The sequence below is a fragment of the Oryctolagus cuniculus genome, chromosome 12 (genome assembly GCF_964237555.1).
Source record: "Oryctolagus cuniculus chromosome 12, mOryCun1.1, whole genome shotgun sequence".
In the NCBI taxonomy this organism is placed as follows: Eukaryota; Metazoa; Chordata; class Mammalia; order Lagomorpha; family Leporidae; genus Oryctolagus; species Oryctolagus cuniculus.
Window position 1 is genome coordinate 65,813,308 of NC_091443.1, and position 18,988 is coordinate 65,832,295.

General features: G+C 42.7%; 1 protein-coding gene across 10 annotated transcripts in view; it reads right to left on the bottom strand.

Annotated features, from left to right (window-relative positions):
• Window positions 1-18,988, bottom strand: part of TTBK2 (tau tubulin kinase 2) — a 163,891-nt gene that overhangs the window by 64,677 nt on the left and 80,226 nt on the right. For all 10 annotated transcript variants that reach the window (XM_051822032.2, XM_051822031.2, XM_008269118.4 and 7 more), the window contains 2 exons: window positions 16,232-16,305; window positions 1,480-1,620 (listed from right to left, as the gene is read on the bottom strand). In XM_051822032.2, coding sequence (XP_051677992.1) covers window positions 1,480-1,620; window positions 16,232-16,305 — 215 coding nt within the window. The remainder of the gene's footprint in view (window positions 1-1,479; window positions 1,621-16,231; window positions 16,306-18,988) is intronic.

The following is an 18,988-nucleotide window of genomic DNA, read 5'->3' on the forward strand; positions in this document are numbered from 1 at the left end:
CATTGTGGGCATTTGGGAGTGAATTAGCAAGTGTTCTCTGTCTTTTTTTTTTTTTTTTTTTTTTTGACAGGCAGAGTGGATAGTGAGAGAGAGAGAGACAGAGAGAAAGGTCTTCCTTTGCCGTTGGTTCACCCTCCAATGGCTGCTGCGGCTAGCGCACTGCAGCCGGCGCACCGCGCTGATCCGATGGCAGGATCCTGGTCTCCCATGGGGTGCAGGGCCCAAGCACTTGGGCCATCCTCCACTGCAATCCCTGGCTACAGCAGAGAGCTGGCCTGGAAGAGGGGCAACTGGGACAGAATCCGGCACCCCAACCGGGACTAGAACCCGGTGTGCCGGCGCCGCAAGGCGGAGGATTAGCCTAGTGAGCCGTGGCGCCAGCTGTGTTCTTTGTCTTACTCTGTCTCTCTGCCTATCAAATGAATAAAGATAAAAATAAAGAAATCTCCATAAGCATAACAAAATAGAATTTTACTAAGTTTAATAGACTTAAGGAGAATATACTTTGTATTCTTCCCTTAATAAAAATCACTGTAATGTTAAGTGACCACAAACTTGAAAAGATGAATATATAAATAAGGGAATACGAGAAGGAGAAAAAGCAAACTACAAAATAATTGTTAGCTTTCCTTATAAAATATCATTCTCCTTTTGGAATTTTCTCATGAAAATGGAAACTTTTCAATCACCATGGTTCCCAAATGACTTAGAATTGGGAGCAAGATAAAGGCTGCACCACATGCAATCTGACTCTACCATATTACTTTTGTTGACACTTATGTAATTTTAGAAATCGTGTAACAAAGAAATGCACTTTTCAACTACACCAATATAGGATAAATTTCTACTACATATGGTGTGTATTAAAAATGGGTCATCTCCCCTAACAGACAATAAAACACTGAAAAGGAAAAACTATGAAAGATTTTTTCCACAGCTATAGAAACAATAATTTCTAAGAGAAAGAGAATAGGAAAAAAAAAACTCATAAAAACAAAACAAACCAAACAAAAACATCACTGTTTTTCTATAGTAGCACTCAGGAGAAGAAGGTCTTTCCCAATGACAGTTTCTTATAAACACAGTTTGAGAATCAAGGAACAGTTTCAAGAATACAATGTGAACATCTAAAAGCAACATAGATATATTTTTAAAACCATTATCAGGAAAAAGAAATCTAAAAAGTAACTACCAATTTGGTACAATTGTTAACACTCGTAATAGTTATAGTCAAGCATAAAACATTTTTAATTTGACTTCCAAGTAGTATTTTCATTGTACAACAAAGTTCTTGAAAATAAACTATTTTGTAATTACCACTTAAAAAAAATCAAGAGGAAAATTACATTTTTCCTTCCAGATCAGTATAGAAACAAAAATATTACCTTGTATTTAGCTACTGCAAATACACAAAGCTACATTTGTAATTTATTGTGTCAAATGGAGTAACAAACAGCTCTGGGTGGAAAAGGCCCCTACCGGTTTAATGTCTCGGTGTAAGAATCCCACAGAATGGATGCTTTCAATAGACTCCAGAATTTGTCTTCCCAACCGAAGAGTAGTGCTAATGGTGAACGTGCCCCGGACCTGGCTACGGCGAAGATCTGCCAGATTCCGACCCTGTGGAAACAAAATAAATGCTCTCAAATTTCCCACTAAGACTATGCTATAAGAGAAGACTGGGAAATTACTCATTTACCATTAAAATATGTTTCAACTGAAATAACAAGAGTTTTACCACAACCATGATTGCCTCACACAACAAAACAGATTCTCTTAATAATACAAATGTTACAATTTGAGAATAACCTGCTTTTTAGCATATCAAGTTTGATTCGTGTTTCCCTTTATGTCTGATGTTGAAACAAACTACTTGATTATTTTTAGATATATAATATATAGAGAACGAAAGCATAATTTCTCATTGCTGCCTAACATATATTCTCATACAATCTACTAACTTTCCTGCATCAATTTCCTCACAAAATGAGGACATTATTACTTACCTCAGAGTTTTGTGTGGATTAAACAGATGGATGTAAAGTTCCTATAATGCTGTCTGGTACACAGTAGGTACTCAACAGAAGTTAACTGGTATTAATATGATCAAATATGATATGACAAACATTCAATTACTTCTAGCTGAGGATAAAAAAACAATGGATGGGAAAAATTTATAAGCAATGGATAGGGGCTGGCACTGTGGCACAGTGGGTTAAAGCTCTGGGCTGTGGTGTCGGCATCCCATGTGGGTGCTGGTTCAAGTACTGGTGCTCCACTTCCAATGCAGCTCTCTGCTATGGCCTGGGAAAGCAGTGGAGGATGGCCCAAGTGCTTGAGCCCCCTGCACCTGCATGGAAGACCTGGAAGAAACTTCAGGCTACTGGTTTCAGATCAGCCCAGCTCCAGCCATTGTGGCCATTTGGGGAATAAACCAGTGGATGGAAGACTTCTCTCTCTCTCTGCCTCTGCCTCTCTGTAACTCTGCCTTTCAAATAAACAAATAAATAAATCTTTTTTTTTTTTTAAAGACTGTTAACACTTAAAAAAAAATCCTGTGACTCCAGGATCCCATATTGGAGCACTGGTTTGAGTCCTGGATGCTCCACTTCCAATCCAGCTCCCTGCTAATGTGCCTGTGAAAGTGGAAGATGGTCTGAGTGTTTGGTGCTCCTGCACCCACATAGGAGACCCGGATGGAGCTCTGGCCTCTCGGCTTTGGCATGGCCCAACCCCAACTATTGAAGCCATTTGGGGAATGAACCCTGGATGGAAGATCTGTCTCTCTCTTTCTGCCTTTCAAATAGATTAAGAAAAAAAAAAAAAAAAAAAAAAAAAAAAAAAAAGAAAGCAAGATGTGTCTGTCCTCAATGAGTTGTATTGAGAGTTAACTATAAAACTAGTTTTTAAACAGTTTTTTTTGCGTGTGCATGTGTGTGTGGGCAAATTGTTGAAATCTTTACTTAGTATAGAGTTGGTCTTCTGTGTACAAAGTTAATGGAATGAATTTTAATGGAGATTGGGACTGGCAAGGGGAGAGGGAGGAGAAAGGGTGGGAGGGCTAGTGTGGTGGGAAGAATAACTGTATTCCTAAAGTTGTATTTATGAAATTTGTATTCCTTAAAAAAATAAATTAAAAAAGTATATTATTAAAAAATAGATGTGTCTAGCTAGTATCAGATCTAGTACATTCATGCTTGCATTTACTGCTTTTAGCACCCTAAAGAGAAGTTGCTCCTATTTCCATTTTATAATCAGAAAAACAGGTTTGAGGAGGTTAAATAACATTTCACCTGTTAAGGTTGCTTTTCAACTCTAAATCTGTCTGACTCCAAAGTGCTTTTTTCTACAATGATAATGCTGCTTCATCAAGAAGTTTTCTTACTTTTGAGGCAACAAATTAAATTCTGAGGAGGAACAGGGCTGCAACCCTGAAGTTCTACCTCCCAGAGTACAGAAGGGCTTCCATATCACAAGGGGATTTCAACTTCCCAATTTCTAGTCTCCAAATTTTATAGTATAAGTGTGGGATTATCAGGACACTAAAATCACCACTTCATCTAAAGACAATTTATTAACTTTTGGAAAGCAAAAAATTCTTAGTATTATTTATTCAAAGTGAAATGTCAATTACTACTTAAGTAATCTAAGAATTTTCAAATTACATTAAAGTCAGGAGCCTTTTATACTTTATATCTTGGGAAATTCCATTTCCAATGGCATAAATTAATTGATATTATTTTTTAATGTTAGAGAAATTTGTTGCATCCCTAGCTAAAAAAAGTGGTAATTGGGGCCGGTGCTGTGGCTCACTGGGTTGATCCTCCACCTATGGCGCCGGCATCCCATGTAGGCACCGGGTTCTAGTCCCGGTTGCTCCTCTTCCAGTCCAGCTCTCTGCTGTGGCCTGGGAGGGCAGTAGAGGATGGCCCAAGTGCTTGGGCGCCTGCACACGCATGGGAGACCGGGAGGGGGCTCTCTGCTGTGGCCTGGGAGGGCAGTGGAGGATGGCCCAAGTGCTTGGGCGCCTGCACACGCATGGGAGACCGGGAGGAAGCACCTGGCTCCTGGCTTTGGATCAGCGTAGCTCTGGCCATAGTGGCCATTTGGGAGGTGAACCAACGGAGGGAAGATCTTTCTCTCTCTCTCTCTCTCTCTCACTGTCTAACTCTATCTGTCAAATAAATAAATAAAAATAAAAAGTGGTGATTTAGAGTACTGAATTATATAACCCAATGAGAATACCTATTAACTTGTTTTTGAAGACTTATTTATTTATTTGAAAGGCAGAATAAGAGAGAGAGAGAGAGAAAGAGAGAGAGAGATATCTTTAATCCACTGGTTCACTCCCCAAATGGGTGCAATAGCAGACGCCGGGAAGCTGGAGCTCTATCCAGGTCCTCCACATGAGTGGCAGGAGCCCCAAGCACTTGGGTCTTCGTCTGTTGACTTCCCAGGCACATTAGCAGGGAGCTATATCAGAAGCAGAGCACCTGAACCTGTGCTCAAATATGGAATGCTGGCACTGCAGGTGGCAGCTTAGCTCACTGCGCAACAACAGCCCCCTTAATAACTTTTATTAGCCATTCAGAAGTTTTTTCTGGGACATGTATTTGGAGCAGTGGTTAAGACATCACTTTGGATTCCCGCATCCCATACTGAGGTACATGGTTTGAATCCTGGTGTCAAGTGATTTTAGTTCCCACTAATGTGTACCCTAGAAGATAAGAGATGATGGTTCATGTATTTGAGTCCCTGCTAATCACATGGGAGACCTGGACTGAGATCCTTGGCTACTGGCTTCATACTTGTTAAGCCCCAGCTATTGCAGGCATATGAAAAGTGAACCAGTAGATGGAAGATGTTGCCAACTATCTGCTGGCTCTCTTTCTCTCCCTTTCTCTTTCTCTCTCCCTGGATGTGTCTGTGTCTTCCTCCCTCTCTCTGCTTTTAAAATCAAATTAAATAATAAGTAAAATTTTATACAAAAATTTATACTTTTATTGCCAAAAAATATATTCATGATAATACAGGAACTCTTTGGGACTTTATTTGTAAACAATTTCCACATCATTAAAACCTTCAAAAGGGAATAGAATGAACCTGATTTATGATATCACTAACAATTGAAAAGATTTAAATATTTTTAAAATATTTATTTATTTATTTGAAAGTCAGAATTACACAGAGAGAGGAGAGGCATAGAGAGAGAGAGAGAGGTCTTTCATCCGCTGGTTCACTCCCCAGATGGCCGCAACAGCTGGAGCTCCGTCAGTCCAAAAGCCAGGAGCCAGGAGCTTCTTCCAGGTCTCCCATGCAGGTACAGGGGCCCAAGGACTTGGGCCATTTTCCGCTGCTTTCCCAGGCCATATCAGAGAGCTGGACTGGAAGTGGAGCATCCAGGACTAGAAACAGTGCCCATATGGGATACCAACACTACAGGCAGTGGCTTTACCTGCTACACCACAACACCAGCCTGAAGATTTAAATCTTTTAAAACATAAATCTAGGGCTGGCGCCACGGCTCAATAGGCTAATTCTCCGCCTTGTGGCGCTGGCACACCGGGTTCTAGTCCTGGTTGGGGCACTGGATTCTGTCCCGGTTGCCCCTCTTCCAGGCCAGCTCTCTGCTGTGGCCCAGGAAGGCATTGGAGGATGGCCCAAGTACTTGGGCCCTGCACCCCATGGAAGACCAGGAGAAGCACCTGGCTCCTGCCTTCAGATAGGCGCGGTGCGCCGGCAGCGGTGGCCATTGGAGGGTGAACCAACGGCAAAAGGAGGACCTTTCTCTCTCTCACTGTCCACTCTGCCTGGAAAAAAAAAAAAAAAAAGCACACATAAATCTAAAACTCAATTAGTAAAATAAATACAGCATTGACAAGAGAATACAGAGTTATGAACACGGTAAATGCATGTAGATTTCACCCACTAAATTATACTTCAGAGTAAATACTACCAATAGCTATTATTTGTATAGAGAAATACTGAAAATAATGTCTGGTTTCACCAAAAATGAGTGGTTAGGTATGGGTGTTGTGATGTAACAGGTTAAGCCACTGCTGGGCACACCCACATCCTATATCAGAATACTGGTTCCAGATCCAGTTCCTCTACTTTGTATTTCAGCTTCCTGGTAATGCATACCTACAGGTGATGGCTCAAGTGGTTGGGTCCCTGCTACACATGTGATAGACCTGGTGGTTTCTAGCCTAGGCCTGGTCCAGGCCTGACTACTGCAGGCATTTGGTGAGTAAAACAGCAGCTGGAGAGTGCTCTATATGTATGTGTGTTCACGTGTGTGTGTGCATGTGTGTTGCTCTGCCTTTCAAGTAAACATTGTTTTTAAATAAGTGGCTAAATAAATTATAATGCAGTTATATTACTGACATGCAGCTATTTAAAAAGTGAAGATAGAGGCCTGTGTTGTGGCACAGCAAGTTAATCTGCCACTTACAATGCAGGTATCCCATATCAGAGTGCTGTTCTGAGTCCCGGCTGACCTACTTCTGATTCAGTTTCCTGCTAATGCACTTGGGACGGCAACAGATAATGGCCCAATTACTTGGGACCCTGACACCCACATGGGAGACCTAGATGGAGTTCTGGGTCCTTGGATTTGGCCTGGCCCAGCCCTCACCATTGTGGCCATTAGGGAGCAGTGGATGGAAGATCTCTCTTCTCTTTCTCTGTCACTCTGCCACAAATAAATAAACATACCTTTTTAAAAAAAATGAAGGGAAGTGGGGCGGGTGTTTGGTACAATGGTTAGTTAAGATGCTGCTTGGGATACTCTTATTTCATTTCAGTGCCTATGTTATTATGTCCCACCTCTACTGTCAATCTAGCTTCACACTATTGACCACTGTGGGAGGCTGAAGGTGATGACTCAAGTCCTTGGATCCCTTCACCCATGTGGGAGACCCAGATTGGTTGCTGGGCTCCGACCTCTGGCATGGCATAGACTAGGCTGTTGCAGGCATATGGGGAGTGAACCAGCAGATGGAAGATAGAGCTTGCTCTCTCATCTTTTTTTTTTTTTTTTTTTTTTTTTTACAGGCAGAGTGGACAGTGAGAGAGAGACAGAGAGAAAGGTCTTCCTTTGCTGTTGGTTCACCCTCCAATGGCTGCTGCGGCCAGCGCACTGCAGCCGGCGCACCGCGCTGATCCGACGGCAGGAGCTAGGTACTTATCCTGGTCTCCCATGGGGTGCAGGGCCCAAGTACTTGGGCCATCCTCCACTGCCTTCCCGGGCCACAGCAGAGAGCTGGCCTGGAAGAGGGGCAACCGGGACAGAATCCGGTGCCCTGCCCGGGACTAGAACCCGGTGTGCCGGCGCCGCAAGGCGGAGGATTAGCCTAGTGAGCCACGGCACCGGCCGCCCTTTTATCTTAATACATTTCAAACAAAATAAATTTTTAAAAAATTAATGGAGTTTGTGGCCGGCACTGTGGCACAGTGGGTTAAAGCCCTGGCCTGAAGCGCCAGCATCCCATATGGGCGTCAGTTCTAGTCCCGGCTGCTCCTCTTCCAATCCAGCTCTCTGCTTTGGCCTGGGAAAGCAATAGAAGAAGGCCCAAGTCCTTGGGCCTCTGCACCCCTGCGAGAGACCTGGAAGAAGCTCCTGGTTCCTGCCTTCAAATTTGCACAGCTCCAGTCGTTGCGGCCATCTGGGGAGTGAACCAGCGGATGGAAGATCTCTCTTTGTCTCTACCTCTTTCTGTAACTCTTTCAAATAAATAAAATAAATCTGTAAAAAAAGTGAATGGAGGTGGGAAGAAAATGAAATAACATTAAATGAATGCAAAAATCAAATAGAGGATGGGTTGGATGCAGCAGTTAAGACACCTGCTAGGGAGGTCTGCATCCTTGTGTTGGAGCATCTAGATTCAACTCCACTTCTGATTCTAACTTCCTGCTACGGCACACCTCAGGAGACAGCAGATGATGGTTCATGTACTTGGGTTCCTACCACCCATGTGGGAGACCTGAAAAGAGTTATAGGTTCCTGGCTTCAGCCTGGCCCAGCCCCACTGTTGTGGGCATATGAGGAGTGAACCAACAATGAAAGATCTCTCTCCCTGCCTTTCAAATAAAACAAAAATAAAAGAAAAAAATTTTAAATCAAGTACATTTATTCCAAATAATTCTTTAAACTTAACATAATCCTAATAAATTTTGTTTTTATTATTGAAAATTTGAAAATACCTAAAAGGGTAATATAAAGAACCCTCATGTCTCTTCCTATCTCTTCCCAGAATTAACAATGATTAATTCATAGCCAATTTTGTTTCACCTATTATCCAAATCCCCAAACATGCTCTCTCCCTTCCCACACATACTAGATTAACTCTTTCAAATAAAATAAATAATTAAAAAAGAAAAAAGAAAAACAATGATCAAGTCAATTGTGATTGTCATCTGTAGCATCTAGACTGCGGTTCCTAAATACCATTTCAAACTAAAAAGGGCTTAATGGAAGAATGGCTTATTCCAAATCAGAAGTATACCGAATGAGTCTGGTACATGTTGTTTTCCAGAAAATTAAGATGCTATTGGGCTGGTGCTGTGGCATAATAGGTTAGGCCTCCACTTACACTGCTGGCATCTTCTAATCTAGCTCTCTGCTTGTGGCCTGGGAAAGCAGTGGAAGATGGCCCAGGTCCCTGGGCCCCTGCACCCACATGAGAGATCTGGAAGAAGCACCTGGTTCCTGGCTCTGGCCTGGCCCAGCACTGACTGTTTCATCATTTGGGGAGTAAACCAGCAAATGAAGACCTCTCTCTCTCTCTCTCCTTCTGTCTGTGGCTCTGCCTCTCAAATAAATAAATGAATATTTTTAAGTCTTTTTTTTTATTTTTGACAGGCAGAGTGGATAGTGAGAGAGAGAGAGAGAGAGAGAGAGAGAGAGAGAGAGAAAGGTCTTCCTTTTTGCTGTTGGTTCACTCTCTAATGGCTGCCACAGCTAGCGTGCTGCGGCCGGCGCACCGCGCTGGTCCGAAGGCAGGAGCCAGGTGCTTCTCCTGGTCTCCCATGGGGTGCAGGGCCCAAGCACTTGGGCCATCCTCCACTGCCTTCCCTGGCCACAGCAGAGAGCTGGCCAGGAAGAGGGGCAACCGGGACAGAATCCAGCGCCCCGACTGGACTAGAACCCGGTGTGCCAGCGCCGCTAGGTGAAGGATTAGCCTACTGAGCCGCAGCGCCTGCCAAATAAATGAATATTTTTTAAAAAGATGCTATCAAAGACCACTTTAGACTAATCCTGTCAAAATAAATTACGATCCTACTTGAAGGAAGTCCTATTAGCCAAACATGGTACAATTTAAACATTAAAACCAACTGCAATGATTGAAAGACATAAAATATGTTAAATCTATGAGTTCATACTTATATTTATAAGTAGGGAATAGACAGGGGCAGGCCAACATTGTATGCATATACTTATTAGTCTTCCTAGGAAATATATTTTTATATTTATTTTTATGTACTTGAAAGGCAGAGACAGAGAGACAGATGTTCACTCCTGAAATGTTCCTAACAGCCAGGACTGGATCAGCCCAAAGTCAGGAACCAGGAACTCCATCTGGGTCTCCCACTTCAGTGGCAGGGACCCACATACTTGAGCCTCCACCTGCTGTCTCCCAGGGTGCACACCAGCAGGAAGCTGGATCAGAAGCAGAGGCAGGACTCGACCTCAGGCTCTAAGATATAGGATGCAGGCATGTGAAGCAGTAGCTTAACCCTGTGCTACAATGCCCACTCCTCCTTAGGAGATTACAAAGGAACCAGATACTGTATCCTAATGTGATACACACAGGAAATACAAAATCACCTCTGACATATCCTCTTCAAATAAAATAAAAATAAAACCAGCATCTAATGTAAGCTTTGAAACATCAAGAGTTTTCAAGAAGTTCATGGAAAATTGTATGATGAAAAAACTATGGATCAAAATAAACTGAAAAAACTATGCATCAAAATAAATTTGTAACTAATTTGTTATGATATGTTGGAACAAGATCTAGCTTGAGACACCTTTAAGAGGGATAAGATACCAGTTTGAAAAGAATCCCCACAGCTGGCACTGTGGCGTAGCAGGTTAACCCACTGCCTGTGATGCTGGCATCCCATATAGGCACTGGTTTAAATTTAGCTGCTCCACTCCCTAGTCAGCTCCCTGCTAATGGCCTGGAAAGGCAGGAGAAGACCGCCTCTGTCTGCTTGGGCCTCTGTTACTCACATGGGAGACCCAGATGGAGCTTCTGGCTCCTGGCTTCAGCCTGGCCCAGAGCTGACTGTTGCAGCCATCTGGGGAGTGAACCAGAGAAGGGAAGATCTCTCTGTCTCTTCTTTTGTCTTTGTAACTCTGATTTCAAAATAAAAAATATTTTTTTTAAAAAAAGAATCCCTATCAAAGTAACATGGATTCTGCTAGAATTGAGACAAGAATAAACAGTAAATTTATGGCAAAGCTTGGGTCAAAGAATGGTAAAGTCACTAACGCTTTACAAAAAGTTTATGAGAACCATCTACCAGAGCAGCTTACAAACAGATAACTCAGGTGTGACGTAGTAGGCTAAGCCTCTCTCTACCTGCAGCACTGACATCCCCTATGGGTGCTAGTTAGTGTCCTGATTGCTCTTCTTCCAATCCAGCTCTTTGCTATGGTCTGAGAAAGTAGTGGAAGATGGCCCAAGTGCTTAGGCCCCTGCACCCTCAAAGGAGACCTGGAAGAAGCTCATTGCTCCTGGCTTCAAATGGGCCTAGCTCTGGCCACTGTGGCCATTTGGGGAATGAACCAGGAGACTGAAGACCTTTTTCTCTGTTTCTCCCACTCTCTGTCTATAATTCTACCTCTCAAACACACACACACACACACACACACACACACACACACAGTTAACTCAGTTTGAAAAGGGATGCCACAGGAGTAGACATTGTGGTGCAGCATATTAGGCTGCCTCTTGGGACTTCTGCATCCCATACAGGAGTACCCATTTGAGTTCTGGCTACTTGGCATTTTCTATCCAGCACTCCTGCTAGCACACCTGAAAGGCAGTAGATGATAGCCCACATACGTGGGTTCCTGATACTTTCATGGGAGGCCCAAATGGAGTTCTGGTTCCTGGCTTTGGTCTGGCCTAGCCCTCGCTGTTACAGGTGTTTGGGCAGTTAACTAGTGGATGGAAGATCTCTGTCTCTCCCTTTCTCTGTCATTCTGCCTTTTAAATAAATAAATCTTTAAAAGAAAAAAAGAAGGGATTATACATTGTTGAAGATAAAGCCTGTATCACTATACCAATCACATTAATTTGCGAGGAAAATATTCATCCTGTTCACGTTCTAACTGAAGAGGAACAATCATTAACAGCAGAAATAATAGCCAAAAACACAGACATCTCAATTTGTTCAGCTTATAAAATACTGACTGAAAAATTAAAGTGGCTCAAACTTTCCACTCTAAGGTGCCAGAATGTTGCAGATTAGCTGCAGAAAAAAGCAGAGCTCTCAGGGGAAATTTTAAACAAGAGGGATAAAGACACTAAAGCATTTTTTTAAAGAACTGTAAAAGGAGATGAAATAGGGTTTTAGCGGTACAACCTACAGATAAAGCATAATCAAAGCAATGGTTACCAAGGAGTAGAAGTGGTTCAATCAAATCAGAAGTGGACCAGTTAAGAGCAAGAGGTTTTTTTGGGGGGATGCTCAACACATTTGCTTGGTGACTTTCTGAAGAGACAAAGAATGGTAACATCTGCTTAACTAAAAAGTGTTTTGATGATGTTAGCCAAAGCTTTAGTAGGAAAATGCCCAAGAAAGCCTCACCAGAGTCCTTCTCTATTACCAAAATGTCCCTACTTATTCTTCTCATCAAAGAAAGACAATTCTGTGAGAATTTTGATGTTAGGAGTCCTTATTTGGCTCCTTTTCTTTTTGTTGCATAATGTTAAAACATCTTTAAAGGGCACCTATTTTTCCTCAGTTAATTATGTAAAAATGATTACATTGATATGGTTAAATTCCCAGGACCTTCAGTTCGTCAGCAATGGAACAAACTAAAAGTGTTTTGAATTTGATAGAGCTTATGATGAGAAATACAGTTTATATTTGTTATTTTTTATCGTTTAATAACATTTTCCACAAACATCATTAAGTCTCCTTACAGGTGGGATAGAAGAACACATTAAACACCACCATAGGGAAATGATCAGGAAATTTTTTTTTTTTTTTTGATAGGCATAGTTAACAGTGAGAGAGATAGACAAGAGAGAAAGGTCCTCCTTTTCCGTTGGTTCACTCCCCAAATGGCTGCTATGGCCAGCACGCTGCGCCGATCCGAAGCCAGGAGCCAGGTGCTTCCTCCTGGTCTCCCATAGGGTGTAGGGCCCAAGCACTTGGGCCATCCTCCACTGCACTCCCAGGCCACAGCAGAGAGCTGGACTAGAAGAGGAGCAACCAGGACAGAATCTGGTGCCCCAACTGGGACCAGAACCCTGGGTGCCGGCGCCACAGGCAGAGGATTACCCTAGTGAGCCATGGTGCTGGCCCAGGAAAATTCAAAATATGAGAACTTCTATATATCAAATGACTCCACTTTTACCAGTGACAATAAAAACAAATGAAAGAAAAATCCAAGAAAATAAAAGACAGTGAACCAAGAGTTTAAAAGAGGCTTAAGAAATAGGCAATGTGTGGGGCTGGCATCGTGGCACGGTAGGTTAATCCTCTGTTTGTGGTGCCCACATCCCATATGGGTACCGGTTCTAGTACCAGTTTCTCCTCTTCCAATCCAGCTCTCTGCTATGGCCTGGAAAAGCAATAGAAGATGGCCCAAGCACTTGGGCCCTTGGCCCCCTGCACCTGCATTGGAGACCTGAAAGATGCTCCTGGATTCTGGCTTCAGATCAGCTCAGTGCCGGATGGGCTACTTGCCTTAAAGCAGGGCAGAGATTTGCAAAGAGCAAAAAAATTACCCTACTTCTCTTCTCTCCTCTTACCTAAAGATAGACTGTAAATCCTCCTTTACTGAAGGCAGCTCTTATCAGCTGAGAGAGGCATCAGAAAAATGGAACCTGTGAGCAAACTTATCCCAGTAGTTCACATCCTATGTGTTTTCCTTCTTACAGTTTTTCTACCTTTTGGAAGCCTAGGACTGTTCTCCTTTTCTTGTGACTTTCCCAAAAGTTATTGCTGTTTATTAAATTCTATTTATGGCAAAGTTTCAAGTCATCTTTTTGAAAGAGCTGTTTTTCTCCAATGTGATATACACTACATAAGTTAAGAGGCCTACTTGCTCTTCTCTTAATAATGTCCTTTGTTATAGTTTTTTCCAAACTAACAACTTACAAAGGTTGAAAAAAATTATATATTTCTCCCCTTCAGCCTCTCCCTGGGTGATGTGTTTATCACAAAACACCACACCTTTGATTACCTAAGGATGCTCATATAAAGCCTGAATAACGACAGGTTATTAGATGAGACCTGGTCAAGGTCTTGCTAGTAGAACAGAGAAAAGAAATATGGGAGCAGGCATCTGACCTAGCACTCAAGACGCTGGTTATCATGTCAGCACCCTTCAACAGAGTACTTGGGTTCAACATCCAGCTCTAGCTCTGGACTCCAGCTTCCTGCTACTGCAGACCCTGGTAGGCAGTGGTGATGGCTCAAGTGACTAGTTTCCTCCCACCTACACCACACCCACTGGACTGCCTGTCCAGCTCCCAGCCCAGAGCTCTTGCAGGCATCTGGGGAGTGAATCAGCAGATGGGAGCTCGGTCTCTTTGTGTCTCTCTGACTCTCAAATAAATAAACGTTTAATGATAAATAGCTAAAATCTCTCTAACAGAGATAGGGTGGTTCCTTGAACCAACAGCAAAAGGAAGACCTTTCTCTCTGTCTCTCTCTCACTGTCCACTCTGCCTGTCAAAAATAAAAAAAAAAAATTTTTTTAAAGATCTATTTTTTATTTGAAAGAGAGTTACAGAGAGGCAGAGGCAGAGGCAAAGAGGCAGTGAGAGAGCGCACACGAGAGCACATGTGAGAGAGTGAGCTTCCATCCGCAGGTTCACTCCCCAAATGGCTGCAATGGCTGGAGCTAGGCTGAGCCAAAGCCAGGAGTCAGGAGTTTCTTCTGGGTCCCCCATGTGGGTGCAGGGGTCCAAGGATTTGGCCACCTTCTACTGCTTTCCCAGGCCATAGCAGAGACCTGGATTGGAAGGAAAGCAGCCAGGAATCAAACTGGCGCCCATGTGGGATGCCAGCACTGTAAGTGGCAGCTTTACCCACTATGACACAGCACCGGCCCCTCCTTAAAATTTTTAAGGAAGACATTATGCAGTAATTGAACCCCAAAAAGGAAGAGAATAAGGCTAACTTATAAATGATGAATTTAGGCCTGTTTTTCTTTTTTTAGAAAAAATGAGGACTAGCAATAGGAATCTAAGTCCTAACATCTGAATTTTATAAAAATGTATGAAGGAGGCCCAGTAATTATTCTCATTAAGTCAAACAGGGATATTCTTTAACAGTCATACTAGCTTTAGCCTCATCCCAAATCAAGTCAGTCAGTACTACAGGGATGGGAGTTTAATTGTGGGTTAATTTTCTTATGAAAGGAAAAAACACAATATGTAAGTCAAATGGAAAGGTTCTGAGTCAAGACCATGGGAGCTTGTCAAAGGCCACAGAGATCATCATTTGCCTGACAGACATCAGTCTCCTTAGTTTGCCAAGTATAAGGTGCCTTCCCACTGACAAAAACTGAGATCCAAGTTAAGCGCAAAAATAACAATGGGTATGTGCTAAGATTTAGAGAAATTCTGCAGACTAAAAAACTCCCATTACCCACTTCTCCAATTGGTTCATCAAAACATAGTGCTCTCTTACATCTATGGTGCATGCATAAGATGTTATATTTTATAGCTGTTGTTATCACATGCTTTGCTACTCTGTACGGGGGCCTCTGTACTCAGTTTCTCCTATCAGGGGTCTAAAGTGGGAATAAATCTTCTGTGGATAACACAAAACAACAACAAAACAAAACAACCTCCCATTAGTAATTCTCCACTCAGTAGCAACATGAAGACAAAACGGGTTGTTAGAACAAGAATACTGGCCTCAGGCTTCCGCTAAGCTTTTAACACCCATCAAAATCAGCCCATTTTCAAAATGGGGATAAAAACGGTCCTCTCCTCCCCATAAGGGTATAGGAAGGATCCAGTAAGACATGACAAATTCATAAAAACTATAAAACACCATATAAAGAGGTATTATACAAAGTCAAAGGGAGAAAAAGTGACCTGAAAGGGTAGAAGGATAATAACTGAAAGACATAAGTCTACATTGGCTCAAGAAATAGTGAATCCTTTAACTCAAAAAGACTTTAAAGCTACAATCTATAGAGATGACATTATCTTTAGATCTATATCAAATGATGCAGAAGGGTTGAGGGAAACAAAACAAAAAGATATTTCTGATGAGGACAGGAAGCATTTAGGCCAGATCCATCTCCCTGAAATCACTATTATATAGATCACTTGAAAGAAACCAAACTAATCAAATACTCAGTTTGCAAAGATGAAAGGAAATACTGAGAAATCAGTTAGATAACAAGGTGTACCATGGTTTTAAACTTTGATGATTACTATAGTTCAGGGGTGCATGTGTACATTCAGGGGAAGATACAGGGATTGAAAATGGAATGGTTTCCCTCTTGTCCCTGCTGTAGCCATTACCCCAGTTTTACCGTTCAGAATTTCTTCTCTCTGCTCCTTCAACCCAACTCTACCCTCATCTAAAGAACAGTAAACAGAGATACATTAACTGAAGGAAAAAGAGAGGAAAGGTATTTCTCCTCCAGCTCAGCAAATACTTACAAATTCATGCAGCTAATGTTGCTAGTCTAGAGAAAACTGGAATCCCTAACGTAGTGAAAGGTGGAGAAGACGGAAAAGGAACAAAGCAAGACTATCGTTATGTACCATGATCCACGCAAGGGATTGAAAACTTTGCAACAATGGTAATCAGTGAAGATAAGGGTCAATTAAAAGACTGACAAGGATAACCATTTAATGTCTGGAAAATCTATATCAAGTCTGTTGAAATAAATTTCCATCTTTATAGTATAAACCATTATGAGATGATAGCAAGAATACTATTTTTATCCATATCCACTGTAATTGGGTACTCCCTTCAAACCTGGAAGATTTTCAGATACATTTTCAAGGTAACCTACCTGTAACTGCATGACCACATAGTTGAATCGATCATTCCTCCCACAGCCAACAAATCTACAAACATGGTCTTTCCCTGGATAAAAAAGAAAGAAAACAGTAGAAAAGGATATACTATGGTTTCTCTTCTGTACAGTATTAATAATTTGCTTTTCTATATAATATCTTATGATTGAATATAAAATATATCTTCATATCCTTAAGTTTATCATTCATACTTTGCATTTTTAAAGTTATTTTTTATTTATTTGAAAGGTAGAGAGATAGATTGAGAGAAAGAGGTCGTCTATCCACTAGTTCACTCCCCTAATGTCTGCAACAGCTGTGGCTGGGTCAGGATGAAAGCAGGGGCTGGGAACACAACCTGGATCACCCACATGAGTGGCAGAAACCCAACTACTGGAGCCATTACCTGCTGCCTCTCAAGGTGCAAATTAGTTGGAAGCTGGAATCGTAAGCAGAGGTAGAACTCAACTCAGGCACTTTTTAAAAATTTATTTTTATTTTTATTTTTATTTGAAAGAGTTACAGCCGGCGCCGTGGCTCACTAGGCTAATCCTCCGCCTGCGGTGCTGGCATACCAGGTTCTAGGTCCGGTCGGGGCACCAGATTTTGTCCTGGTGGCTCCTCTTCCTATCCAGCTCTCTGCTGTGGCCCAGGAAAGCAGTGGAGGATGGCCCAGGCCCTTGGGCCCTGCACCCGCATGGGAGACCAGGAGAAGTACCTGGCTCCTGGCTTCAGATCAGCGTGGTGCGCCGGCCTCAGCGTGCTGGCCACAGCAGCCATTGAGGGGTGAACCAACGGAAAAGGAAGACCTTTCTCTCTGTCTGTCTCTCTCACTGTCCACTCTGCCTGTCAAAAATAAAAATAAAAATAAAGATAGAGTTACAGAGAGAGGTAGAGACAGAGAGAGGTCTTCCATCTGCTGGTTCACTCCCCAGATGGCCGCAACAGCCGGAGCTGCGCCGATCTGAAGGCAAGAGCCAGGAGCTTCTTGTGGGTCTCCCACGTGGGTGTAGGCACGCAAGGACTTGGGACATCTTCCACGGCTTTCCCAGGCCATAGCAGAGAGCTGGATCGGAGGAGGAGGAGCAGCTGGGACTAGAACCGGCACCCATATGGGATGCCGGCCTTTTAGGCCAGGGCATTAACCTGCTGTGCCACAGCACCAGTACCAACTCAGGCACTTTGATAGGGGATAGATGTATCTCAAACAGCATCTTAACTAGGCTAAATGCTCACCCCTATTCTTCAAATTTTCTACCCATTTCCTCTCCTCCCAGGTCTTGCACTGCTCCTTTTTTCATCAAAAGTTCTCTAACTTTATAAACAAATGAGGGAGCAAATGACTAGTAATTTTTTAAAAGATTTATTTTATTTATTTGGAAGGCAGAGTTACAGTGAAAAAGAGAGAGAGACAGAGATATATATATCTTCCATCCGCTGGTTCACTTCCCAAATGGCCACAACGGCCAAGGCTGGGCCAGATAGAAGCCAAGAGCTAGGAGCTTCGTCAGGGTCTCCCACATAGGTGCAGGGGCCCAAACACTTGGGCCATCCTCCACTGCTTTCCCAGGCCATTAGTAGGGAGCTGATTTGGAAGTGGAGCAGCCGGGACTAGAACCAGCACCATATGGGATGCTGGAGTTGCAGACAGTGGCTTTATCTGCTATGCCACAATGCCAGCCCCTGGTAATTTATTTAAAAGAAAGACTGATTTCATGTCAGATCAACTTGCCCAGACATAATATATATGAAAGCACAGAAGAACAGTAACTAAGAGCTCTGCTAAAAGTACAAATAGGCTCTCAGTTCTCTGCCGAGACATTTGTCTGGTCTGTCAGACGTATTCTTTTCATTAAATTCTGCTACCATGTTTATTGCTTATTTTTGTTTCACATCTGAATTTCTTTTATTGTGCAAAGATAAGGACCTCTGATATAGCCGTCTTTCCCTGGTAACACATCTGGCAGTCAGCCAGAAGAAAATCAGAGCAGCAGTACATCCTGAGCAACCTCACCCTGAGGAATGCTCCATGTCTAGCCTAGTTCCATCATTTCTCCTGCCTCGTTTAGTAGCAGCCAAAGTCTCCTTGCCAATATTTCATGGAGGAGGCTTGCTTACTTCCTTTTAACTTAGCCACCTCAGGCTTTCCCTGCTTTGTTTCAGTCAAAAATCTCTTTGACACACTCATGCAGGCAAGGATCAAATAATTAAATGCCATTAGGGTGCTAGAAGACTCCCACAGTAGGATAAGCTGCGAATGAAACAGGGAAGATTGCATCAAGAAAATGTCCACTCTCCATAAGCACACTGTGAAACCACACACCTTCCCATTCCCCACAGCTAGTTCCATCAGGAGTCCCTTACAAGAGACTAAGGCTAACTCCACCTTTCTTCCGAACTCACTAACTAGGCCCTCTTGGCCCTCCACATCTTGCTTATCATCTATCCATTTATGCTCACTACCACCTCTCCTTCATCTCAAATGTCAGGGGAGTAAGAGATGTTGTGTGTGTCTAGCCAAGGCCCAAGACCTGGTCTCAGCTGTCCCTAAGACATTTACTATTGATGCCACATGCCTCATTTCCTCTACCTCCTCTGCCACCATTTTTAAAAAGCACTGGCAAGAAAGGATCTTAAGATTTTTACCACCAACCAGGCCTTGTTTTCTAACTCCCTCTTGAATTTTTTCTAGACTAGCAAGGGCAGGCCTCCTGGCCCTCTGACCCAAAGGGTTTCCATTTTCTCACTAGCTA